This window comes from Somniosus microcephalus, chromosome 6 (assembly GCF_052327205.1).
Source record: "Somniosus microcephalus isolate GS21.2 chromosome 6, FLI_Smic_1.0, whole genome shotgun sequence".
Classification (NCBI taxonomy): Eukaryota; Metazoa; Chordata; class Chondrichthyes; order Squaliformes; family Somniosidae; genus Somniosus; species Somniosus microcephalus.
Window position 1 is genome coordinate 28,752,862 of NC_140992.1, and position 12,599 is coordinate 28,765,460.

Below are 12,599 nucleotides of genomic sequence, written 5' to 3' on the forward strand. Positions count from 1 at the left end.
TATTTATAGATTTCTCAATTTCTATTTTTGCCACTCTCCTTCCCCGCCTCTCTTCCCCCCCCCCCCCAACTTTCCCAAAGACATTGACTCCTAGTGGAGTATAGTGGCCGTCACTTGGTATTTTGCCCGAGGTGTGGGAGTGTTAGTAATGGCATTTAACTGCTGAGAGGGGATCGTCACAGCCAAGTTCTCTCCTGGTATCCCCATACATGCAATTTTCCAGCATGTGTGTGGTACACCAAGACACTGGGTTCTGGGGAGAGCAAACAGCTAGCACAGATGTGATGGGTTGAATGGCCTCCTTCTAGACTGCAAACATATGGGATTCATTGGATTATGTCATAGGAACTATGGCAAACTTCCCCTTCCAGATGTGCTGAGGCAAATATACTGCCTGCTAGTCTGAGACCTCCTAACCCAGCACAGACCAGGGATCAAACCTGGGAGAGTCTGGTTTATGTGGGTCAGTAAATATACTGCCTTCTAGCCTGCGACCTCCTAACCCAGGGATCAAACCTGGGAGAGTCTGGTTTATGTGGGTCAGTAAATATACTGCCTGCTAGTCTGAGACCTCCTAACCCAGGGATCAAACCTGGGAGAGTCTGGTTTATGTGGGTCAGTAAATATACTGCCAGCTAGTCTGAGACCTCCTAACCCAGGGATCAAACCTGGGAGAGTCTGGTTTATGTGGTTCAGCTACACGCTGCTTTTACCAACTGAGCATTAACATTAAACTATATTAAATAAAATGACCTGGATTTCCTTGTTATTGGAAACTGGCATCCAGTTGGTGATTTGGAGCAGAGTTGATGTAAATGGTATGGAGTTGAGATACATGACTCGGTATAATTTGCTGGACTTTCTGAAATTTGCGATTGACATTTCTCCAGCTGGATGCTTGAATATATGACTAATGTTAGAGTTACATTTTGCAAGAGAAGATGCCACTTTGCAGATATTGTAGCTGGATCCCATCAAGAGGTATATCTGTTGGGGCCAGTTGGGTTAAGAGCTGCTTTTGTTTCAGTGGACCAACTGGGAACTGTAAATGCCACCATCTCAGCTGGTACCAGTATGATCAAATAATAGCTCTCTGAAACTGAAGCTGATGGAAATACAAGTACAGGAAACTCCTTTTTTTATCCGGCACTGACGGGACCGGCGTGGTGCCGGTTTATCAAAAAGTCCGGATTACAGAGAGGTATAGTAAAAGGTACGAGAGCCCCGTACACGGCCACAGATCCAGGCGTCCCTGTTGCATAGCAACAGGTGCAGGAACCCCGGCCACAGATCCAGGCGTCCCTGTTGCATAGCAACAGGTGCAGGAACCCCAGTTACACAGCCACAGATCCAGGAACGGCCACTAATATGAAGTAAAACTTACCTGAACCTACTCCTGCATTTTGCCGGTTAACAGAGATTTCCGGTTATTTAGGTGTCGGTAAATCGGGAGTTTCCTGTACTTTGCTTAGTAAGGAATTACTTTAACACTTCATAGATCCTGGCAGTGTGTCTTATGTGTGGCACCATCTTGCTAAAGGTTAATAAAATTGAACTTTCAGGAACTGCTACAGATATACAAATGTAAAGAAGGGAAGACTGATTGTCCAGGACGCAGGTTGTGGAGGAGCTTTCCAGAGCATGTGCAAGAAATCCTGGAACCACATTTAAACACCAGGTCTGTAGTATTCTCTTGGCACTTTTCCGAGCAATTTAGCTGCACTGAAGGCGTGTTTTGTTCACTGTTGCAGTTGTTAGATGTTGTTGCTCAGCAAGGGAAACAACCTCACCTTTACAGACCAAATGTGTTTCTGAAGGAAACTGCCCTCCATAAATTAATCTCATCTTGTTTTTCTTTCCTTCTCCCGAGAGTTCCAGGTTAATCTTTTCACCAGCCAGTTGTGATTCTGGAATTGATTTTGTAAGAATAGAATTGAATGCACATTGAGCTATTTAGAAAATACTTTGCAATACATTCAGTATTCTATAATGTCTGTTTTGCATTGTAGTTATATTTTAAAATAAATTGCACTGTAAGTATGATTTTAAAATTTAAATACTGTAACGGTATTATTTTCTTTTTGAAACCCCATGGGAATGCTGAGCCCAATAACAGTTGCTAAGTTATTTTTTATATATGTGTATGTATTGGTGGAATCCAAAAGTGAATGTCCATTTCATTTGAATGGAATATAACTGCTGCTTTCACGTGAGTGAAATATCTGCCCTTTGTGATATTGCTGCTCTGTCATTCACCGTCACAATGAGACTTAATGGGGTGGTGTGGGGGGACAGAAACAGTTGTGCAAAGGTAGTACAAAAGAAAATGCACAATCAGGATTTGAATTCAAACTGCTGTTTCATTTGTGAAAAGAAAGGCTATAGTAAACTATATTGTCCATACTCACGAAATACAAGTGAAATAAAAGTCAGGACTCTACTCCAGATTGTTTTTTTTTCCATCGTTCGTTTAGCTTCTGATCCATTTTTTTTTTGCACTTTCATCTCGGTAGTCATTCATTCGCACGTAGTCTTTCTTCAGCTTCAACAGACCACTCTGGAATTTGTGACACTAGTTGGTGCTATTATTCTCTGTCATAAAAGGTGCTGAGGCAATCTGTTTCCAGGCCTCAGTCAATGTAAATTTATAGGTAGCACCAGGTGAACATAGAAACATAGAAGATAGGAGCAGGAGTAGGCCATTCGGCCCCTCGGGCCTGCTCTGCCATTTAATGAGATCATGGCTGATCATCCAAATTCAGTACCCTGTCCCTGCTTTCTCCCCATATCCCTTTAGCTTTAAGAAATATATCTAACTCCTTAAATATATTTAATGAATTGGCCTCAACTGCCTTCTGTGGTAGAGAATTCCACAGGTTCACCACTCTCTGGGTGAAGAAATTCCTCCTCATCTCTGTCCTAAATGGCTTACCCCTTATCCTTAGACTGTGACCCCTGGTTCTGGACTCCCCCGCCATCGGGAACATCCTTCCTGCATCTAGTCTGTCTAGTCCTGTTAGAATTTTATAAGTTTCAATGAGATCCCTTCTCATTCTTCTAAACTCCAACGAGTATAAGCTCAATCGACCCAATCTCTCCTCATACGTCATTCCTGCCATCCCAGGTATCAGTCTGGTGAATCTTCGCTGAACTCCCTCCATGGCAAGAACATCCTTCCTCAGATAAGGCGACCAAAACTGCACACAATACTCAAGGTGTGGTCTCGCCAAAGCTGTTGTTTGAAGTTTGCATGTGGCTCAGGTTTACTTGTCTTGTGATACTTTTTCTCTGTCTTTGTGAGGAATCCCTTTTATTTTTTGCTCACTGCCTGCAGCCAAGACCCATTTTTTTTTAATGTAACTAATCAAGAAGTGTTTGAAGTAATAAAATAAATTGTGTGTCAATTGCTTCTAAAAAGGTTTCACAGTAAGATTGTGATTGAGAATTAATGTATAGTTTTGCAGATATTGTGATACTTAGGTTTTAGTGAATATATTTAAGCAAAAGGCAATTGTTTTTCTCTTAAAGGTATAAAAGTTCTCAGAAGACTTGCAATTGGGTCAGCATTAAGAAGCCATTTTATCTTAGTAAACATGACAGAAATTTTGCTGAGTGGTCAGCGACGTGGGCAGGATACCTTACAACTAAGGTGAGCATATTGATTAGATTGGAGTAAGAAAAGGCTGTTCACTTTTACCTTGCCTGTTATTTAGATCTACACATAGGACTCATTTATAACACTCTGCCATTCGCTCATGTAATATTTTCTGCAAATGTAGATGCTACAGCCTTTAATATTGCTGAATTAAAGTAAGGAGCAGTTCCAACACAGTGCACATGTCAGGATCATCCCTTCATGTTCTGTACATCCACACTTGTCTTACATGACATCAAAAGATGGTGATACTGTCGAAATTAACTTGATTTGTTCCAGTGGGGCCATAAAGTCTTCAAACAGCCTGTGAGATAAGACCCTTAAACTATGGAATTATTATGGGATTAATGACTGCCGATGCATGGTTTAGATGAAAAAAGAGCACTGAGTTTGGAAAATGTTCCTGTTGTAGCCTGTGTCCGCGCGCCCCCCTCCTCACCCCGCATCTTGTGTGTTTGATGGCAGGACATTGCAACCCATTTTAACGCTTAAACATGCATAGTAAGCTGTTTACCTGTAAAGACTGTTCAGTGACTTGATAATTTAATGATTCAAACTTGAACTTGTAGAAAGAGCCCATAAAGATTATCTGAAGTTAGTTCCAGAAATTGTTTTTTTCTTAAAAATTGTCAGTGCATTTAGCTGCAGGTTTGATATTTGTTTAGGTAAATATTCTATTGTATGTTCTTTCAGGTTCGACATGAGCTAGCCGGAAAAGTCTTTGACTGTTGCAGTTTTATTATGAAACATGACTTTAAAGTGACGATCTATCTGCTACCTCATATTCTAGTCTACATTTTGCTTGGGTGTGATGAAGAGGATCAACGTGAAGTAAGAAGCCAGTAACTATAAGGAATATAGTTAATATACTATTCACAGACAATGCTTTGTGACGATCCCAGCCTGTTTTTGCTTTCCACAAGAACCACACCAGTAAAACATTGTATATTAGTCACAAAAACAAAATGCTGGAAATACTCAGCAGGTCAGGCAGCATCTGTAGAGAGAAACAGTTAACGTTTCAGGTTGATGACCGACCCTTCGTCACAACTGGAAAAAGCTGGAGATCGAACAGGTTTTTAAGCAAGTGCAGGGGTGGGGGGAGGGGAGGAGAGGAAAGAACAAAAGGGAAGGTCTGTGATGGGATGGAAGGCAGGAGAGATTAAGAGATGGTGCAAGGCAAAAGGAGATGGTAATGGGACAAGTTAAGAAACAAAAGATGGCTCTGGATGAAGTGTAAATGGCTCTGGCAGAAGGAGAGACAGCTGCCATTGTATATTAGTTCTTCCGCCCCCCCCCCTTTCTTTTTTTCTCTCCCACATGGCAGCTGTCTCCCATTCTGCCAGCGCATTTCACACCTAATCTAGAGCCGTCTTTTGTCTCCACTAGTCCTATCACCGTCTCGTTTTGTATACCTCTTAATGTCTCTGCTTCTCTTTTGTTCTCTCCCAGCCTGGCCTCTTAATCTATTTCATTTCCTGTGCTTCTTTAGTCTTGACAAAGGGTTTGACCCGAAACGTTGACTCTATTTTCTCTCCACGGCTGTTGCCTGGCCTGCTGAGTTTTTCCAGCATTTTCTGTTGTTATAGCTGGTACTATGTTGAGAAGAGAAAGAAAAGATAGTTCTTATCAAACCTTATTAGATTTCAAAGGAAAGATTGGTCATTCTCTGGGAGCTACCCTGAAATATAAAAATGCAGTGAAGTTTGATCTGGACCAGGTCACTGTTCAATGTCCAGACTTTTGATTGGCTGGGGAAAAACATAAGTATATTACATAATTATATCAGTACATATAAAAAGATTTCGAATCTTAACTTTGAGGAAATGGGTAGCAAAAGATGGGGTAGGATACTGCAAAAAAAAAAGTTTTACTTTTAAAAAAAAAAAAAAGACAATTAGATGAAAAATAAAACTAGGATGACTAAAGTTGACTTGTTTAAAAATGTTTTTTTAATTAAAATCATGTTTTAAGTGTTTTAGTCCTGGAGGGTTAGTATTACAAAATAAAAGCTGCTTCTAACATTGCAGCAGGTTTATTACTGAATAGTTGTTTAACGCGGTGTGCAAGATAAAAATTTATGGAACTGTCCAGTGAGAGATTATTTTTATCAACGTATTGGCAGTCTCGGAGTTAAAATGCTGAGCACAAAAAAACCTAATAATCAATATTGAGTTTAGCATCAATCTGATGAAACCCTTTGCTGAAAGATTGAATCTGTCGAGTTTAGCTGAAAGGGGACTGTAAATAGTTCTTGTGGAGAAACCTTTTTATTTCTTCTGCAGGTGTATTCAGAGATAATGGCTGTCCTAAAGCATGACGAGGCCTGGGATAGGAGGTTGCAGGACAGTGCATCAGACCTGAGTCAGTTGAGTACACAGACTGTTTTCTCTATGTTGGATCATCTTGCACAGTGGTCCAGGCACAAATTACAGGCTCTTAGCTCTGAGAAAAGTGCAAGCAGATCCAGCAAGGACAGAGGGGGCCCTAATGGTGAGTCACTCAAAGTACATCTGATGGTTACTCACAAGAGTACCCGTGCGAGACATGTCGGTAACTGTTTCAAAATGAAAACTGCACCTACCCACTTTAAAGAAAGATTATGATATATAATGATTGCGTTACTTTCTGGTAAGCAATTGCAGATTATTACTTCATTAACTTGCAGTTGTGCATCAACTTTGAATAGCACTTTCTGGCTGTTGATGCCTACCTGAAAAAAAAGCAGTGAGGAAATAAAACTGCTCCAACAAAGTCCAAAATATGCAGTAAAAAAATGGATACATGTGAATGATTTTAATGCAGTAATCGTGCCAGCTTTTAGAGGGTCTTGCATACGTGACACAAAATAATTATTTGATAAATAATTGGTTATGGAATTTTGAATAAATTAATTAGAATTCCTTAAAATCTTAAGCAGTTGAGTCCAGATTTGATAGGGGGCGACGTTTAGGTGACGCTATCATAATAAAGATAAAAGAGATCTTATCAGAGGTGATCTTCAAAAGTTGCAGTGGAGTTCTAGGCAATCTGATGCTCTTTAGGAATTTGTGTTTTTTATTTGCTGGGAAGCTGCCGAGGGATTTGCAGTTTTGTACAGGCGTTTAGTTCTGAACTAAAAGCTTGTTCCCCAAGGTTTCACCTATTGATTTACTGATCCACAAACACTGTAGGTCTCCTGGTAAGCCACCAGAAAATACAACCGCCCCCCCCCCCCCCCCCCCCAACTGATGGGCAAAAAATGAAAGTATAAAAGAAGAACCTTGGCAAAGGAGGCGTTTGATCTTCCGGCATCCATCTGAGCTCTTTTCCACTTGTCAGCCTCCATCTTTGACTAAAATCTGCCAGGTCCTGGCTGTCTTACATTTGACGGTTGAAGCGTCCTCATGGCTGTTAATGCTGCTGAAGCGCTTTTAGCGACTGTACACATGGGCATGCTTTGGAGAGGGCGGCAAGAGGAGCGGCGATATCTAAAATAGATGAGCAGGCGTCAACTCAGCGTTGCACGCCGATTGACGTCACGCTCCGACTCATTACAATACTTTCGGCGAGTGCCGGCAGCAGCAGCGCTGCCAACCTCCTGAAAATGGCGGCTGCTGCGGGACCCGCCGGCAGCGGGTGAAAGTGTGGCAGCTGCCATTTTTTTCCCCGAATCGGGCGGTAACGGCCGGCAGTAAGACCTCGAATTTTTAGCCCTTGGTTTTTCTCAAAAGTAAGAACTGTTTTGTTCCCAAACTCTCAAAATGAGATAAAGATTCTGTTATAATAATTCAACAAGCTTCACACTGCAATGAATCTCTTTTGTAGCTTCTTTGTTGAGAGCTGAATGTTTTGCATAGGTTTACGCTTTCACTTTTTAAATCTTTGGCTGAAATTAGTTTAGAATATAGTTGTGAAAGTGCCAAGAGCTACCACTAATCAATGTTACATTCCAACGCTCTTGAATGTTAGTTAAATTCAGTGGCTAGTATCAGCAATGTTCTTCCTGCTACTGAGCATGCTTGATGCTGCATCATTACTTATGAAATTTCAGTCACATGATCGAATCAGCAAGTATAAATCTATTATATGTCTCTTGCCTTGGGAAGGACAGGAGTGGGTGGGAACAAGATTTTTTAAAGTCATACAACAGTGATGGAGATTAATGATGTCGTAAGGACTAGGGTTGCAAAGGGGTGGAAAGTTTCCGGGAAATTTCCGGAAATTTTCCACGGGAAGTTTAGCTTGGGAATTTTGCCCAAAAAAGCACATGCTAGCATAATATTGTTTTTTTTTGTATTTCTTTCTTTTTTTCCACAGGTCCTCTCTTAAAATTACTAAGAGATGGAATCTTAATTATTAAGGAATTTCTTAATCAATATATGTTTATCTTCTTACTTGGCTTGTTTTAATAATTACAAGTTTTGTGTGTGACTGTGAACAAATGTGTCCTGATTGAGTGGATGAGCAATTAGCTCCCTCTATTTGTAATATTTGCATATCGAATTGTGATTGGCCTGCAGGCATCTGTAAGACTGCTATAGTTTTTTTAAGATCCAGGTTAGGGGTCCTGAGGGAAGTCATTTTGTTTTCTGCTGATGTTGTGATGATGCAGTAAGTAAATCAGACTTTATACCAAATAAACCAGTTACTTGTTGAACTCTGTTGTCCTTCAATTTAAAATATACAAAATAATACACTATTGGTGATGTAGCATCGTGTGTGTACAGGTCATGCTTCCATCACATGGAGCATCAGCAAAAATGTACTCACCCTGTTGCAATCGTGATCAACCGCAGTTCGACACAGAGATGAATGCCCTTTATTTCTCTGCATAGAACAATGCCACGTTTACCGTCGGATGTGTGGAAGCATTTTACCCCAGGCATTAAAGATGGAAAGACTGTAGAAAGCCATATGTAAAGAATGCCACAAAGATGCAGCAGCATTTATCCAAATGCAACAACTTCACTCATATTACGTCTATTGGGTGCGCAGCTCATGGGCTTAACCTGCTCCTCAAGGACATCATGGGTTTGAGAACCATGGAAGCACTGTACAAGAGAGCCAAGCAAGTTGTTAAGTATGTCAGGGGAAAACAGGTAGTTGCAGCAACCTACAACTCCAAGCAAATGACAAAGAACAAGAACACCACACTGAAGCTGCCCAACAACACTAGATGGGGTGGTGTTGTCATAATGTACAACAGCCTTCTGGAGGGTAAGGAGTTGCTGCAAGAAATGGCAATATCCCAGTCTGGGGATATGGAAACCACCATCAAGAAAATACTGCTGGATGATGTGTTTTGGGAGAGAGTGGTTAGCAGCCTTAAACTATTCTCACCAGTAGCATATGCAATTGCTCAGATTGAAGGAGATGACGCTGTCTTGTCAGATGTTCTCAGGCTTTTTACTGATTTAAAAGAACAAATCAGCATTGCCCTACCCACATCCCTGCTGCTCAAAGCAGAGGAGAAGGCAATTGTTCAATTCATACAGACGCGTCAAGAATTTTGTGTCAAGCCGATTCATGCTGCAGCATACATGCTGGACCCAAAGCATGTTGGGAGACCAATACTTTCTGGAGAACAGATCAACAGCGCTTACAGTGTGATTTCTACCCTCTCACACCATCTCAATCTGGATGTGGGCAAAGTTCTGGGAAGTCTGGCAAAGTTCTCTACCAAGCAAGGTCTTTGGAATGGGGATGGGATATGGGAATCATGCAAGCATATCAGTGCACATACCTGGTGGAAGGGACTTTGTGCATCTGAGGCCCTGTCACCTATTGCATCGGTGATACTCCAAATCCCACCTTCATCAGCGGCCTCTGAACGAAACTGGTCACTTTTTGGGAATACGCATACAAAGGTGCGCAACAGGCTGACTAACAAGAGAGTGGAGAAACTGGTGGCTATCCGTGCGAACTTACAACTTATTGAGCCAGATACAGAAGTGTCCACCACACAGCTAGACACTGACACAGAGGAGGAAATGGACACGTCAGAGTCAGAGAATCAGGAGGAGCAGTGAGGAGTAGAAGACTCATGAGTAGAAGACTCAAAGGGACAAAATAAGGACAAATTACAGGCTAAATAAGCTGACGCTCTTTTTATTTTATTTTAGATGGGTCTTTTTTGTGGGGGTTCAATAAAGTTCAAAATTATAACCTAAATAAAGTTTTGAAAGCCTGTTTTTATTTGTATGGAACAGTATGTCTATTTTGACGACAAAGATAATATAAGGGTCAGAGACAAAAACCATCAGTGTGCAAAAAAACTCTAAATTCCCGAAAATTCCCATGGAAAGTTTCCTCTTTTAAAAATTCCCAGAATTTTGCAACCCTAGTAAGGACTCTGGTGTGACACCAGAACAGCTATTGTTTCAGAATGAAGAGCAACGTTAATGAGCAGATGCAGTATGTAGACTTGGGTAATCTCACTATTGATCGATGTATACTAATTTTTTTTTTTAATTGACTAGTGCAGTGAAGTTGATTGAAAGACATGCAAGTTCTTTATGCAAATTCTGTGGAAATTACATTGGAGGTGTGCTGTACACTATTTTCTCTTATGTACAAAATACTATTGCAATAAAATGCAGTTGCCTACCATGAGGCTGTTTTTGTTTTGTTGCAGTTTCAAGCTCAGGATACAAGGAGTATAAAAACGTCACCTCTTTTCTGGACCTCATACCCCAGGATGCTCTTGCTGTAGCTTCTTTTCGATCCAAGGCTTATACTCGAGCAGTGATGCACTTTGAGTCCTTCATCACGGAAAAGAAAGAGAACATTCAGCAGCACCTTGGATTTTTGCAGGTCAAAGGAGTAGATAAGTAATCGAAATTTCCAAAATGATCGGTGATTGAGCAATCTGAAAATAAGTCTATTTCATGAAATATCAGAGGTTCAGAGAAATCTCTTCGAAACTTATGATTAATGTGTACTAGCAACAACAACAAGAACAAAAATCACCAGTGCAGTAACGGTGATAAAAAGACATGCAAGTTCTTTGTAAAAGTAGCAACTGGACATTAAGGACAATTTTCTTCTTCCAAATACAGAAGCTATATGCAGCAATGCATGAGCCAGATGGAGTAGCTGGGGTCAGTGCAATCCGTAAAGGAGAGCGATCTCTCAGAGAGCAAATTCTGGAACACGAGAGCAGTGGACTGCTGAGAGATGCCACAGCTTGCTACGACAGGGCTATTCAATTGGAACCTGATGAGGTAAATGTCAAAATTAAATCAAAGCAAAATAAGTTAATGTAAACTGTGAGGCCCACTTGATCGTTTGATATGAAACTGAAGCCAGAATTTTCGTTTAAACATTGATTTGTGGAGATCAATGTTGTTTTACAAATTTTATATTGAAAATTGATTGTGCTTGTCTCTGTAGCTCAGTAGGTAAATGCACTGCCTGATATGGTACTGAGCCACACAGACTAAACAGGCCAAAGATGTGGTCCCTCATCCGAGCTCAGTTAGCTGATGTCAGCCAGAGCACCGGTGGAGTGTCTCCAAGCTAGGTAGGATTAGAAACCGGCTATGGATACTGCTGGTTAGTGCTCCTGGATGGATCGCAGGTGCAGACAGGATCTGGCTCGGCTGTGATTTCCCCCCTTGTGGTTGAATAGTCTGTGGGCATTCGCTGTCTGGATTCATACCTGAGGAATAGCTTTTTTGAACAAGTTACTTAGAGGAGTCATAGAGTCATAACGGCACAGAAGGAGGCCATTTGGCCCATCGAGTCCGTGCCGGCTCTCTGTAGAGCAATCCAGTCAGTTCCATTCCCCCGCTCTATCCCTGTAGCCCTGCAAGTTTATTTCCCTCAAGTGCCTATCCAGTGTCCCCTTGAAAACATTGAGTGTCTCCGCTTCCATCACTTCTGTCGGCAGCAAGTTCCAGGTCCTCACCACTCTCTGCGTAAAAAAGTTTTCCCTCACGTCCCCCCTGTATCTCATGCCCAAAACCTTAAATCTGTGTCCCCTCGTCCTTGTACCATCAACTAGTGGGAACAGCCTTTCCCCGTCTAGCCTATCCAAACCCTTCATAATCTTGTTCACCTCTGTCGAGTTACCCCTCAACCTCCTTTGCTTTAATGAAAACAAATCCAGCTTCTCCAACCTGTCCTTGTAACTAAGATCCCCCAACTGCTGATGTGAGCAGTGATTCCTCCAATTACTTTCTTTTCCACCCCTTCGGCATCCTTTGTAGGAAAGTGCCTGGCCTGTATACAGCATCTTCACATTGGTAGTATGATAAAGATAAAGTGCCTCTTTATGTGTGACTTCAATCTACAGGAAACTCTTTATTATCTGGCACCGGCGTGGTGCCGGTTTATCAAAAAGTCCGGATTACAGAGAGGTATAGTTAAAAGGTACGAGAGCTCCGTACACAACAACGAATCCAGGCTTCCCTGTTGCTTAGCAACATGTGCAGGAACTCCGGCCACAGACCAAGCGTCCCTGTTGCTTAGCAACAAGTGCACAAACCCCAGTTACACAGCCACAGATCCAGGAACTGCCACTAATATGAAGTAAAACTTACCTGAACCTACCCCTGCATTTTGCCGGTTAACAGAAATTTCCGGTTCGTTTAGGTGCCGGTTAAAAGAGAGTTTCCTGTATACATTTTTGAGGTGTATGTATGTGATCATATTAACCTAATGAATGCTCATGAGACTTGTATATGGTTGTTGGAAGGGACAGTTTGAAAGTGGCTTTCTTTTGTCTTGAATCAGATTATTCACTATCACGGATTGATGAAGTCTATGCTTGGGCTTGGCCAGTTGTCCACGGTAATCACTCAGGTTAATGGAGTGCTTGCAAGCAGGTATAGTCTATTTTACTTGGCTTTTTAAATCCATTGCTTTTGGAAATAGTTAAAATTGCTGGAATCATTTCATATTATTAAGTTACATATTTTTAATATATTTTCTGGCAATCAAGCCCAGTTGATCACCCAAT

The 12,599-nt window shown here is 41.4% G+C and overlaps 1 protein-coding gene across 2 annotated transcripts in view; it reads left to right on the top strand.

Moving 5' to 3' along the window:
- Positions 1–12,599, top strand: part of atr (ATR checkpoint kinase) — an 84,402-nt gene that overhangs the window by 45,601 nt on the left and 26,202 nt on the right. For both annotated transcript variants that reach the window (XM_085989888.1, XM_085989889.1), the window contains exons 24-30: positions 1,563–1,678; positions 3,529–3,649; positions 4,349–4,486; positions 5,941–6,148; positions 10,272–10,450; positions 10,696–10,860; positions 12,374–12,465. In XM_085989888.1, coding sequence (XP_085846014.1) covers positions 1,563–1,678; positions 3,529–3,649; positions 4,349–4,486; positions 5,941–6,148; positions 10,272–10,450; positions 10,696–10,860; positions 12,374–12,465 — 1,019 coding nt within the window. The remainder of the gene's footprint in view (positions 1–1,562; positions 1,679–3,528; positions 3,650–4,348; positions 4,487–5,940; positions 6,149–10,271; positions 10,451–10,695; positions 10,861–12,373; positions 12,466–12,599) is intronic.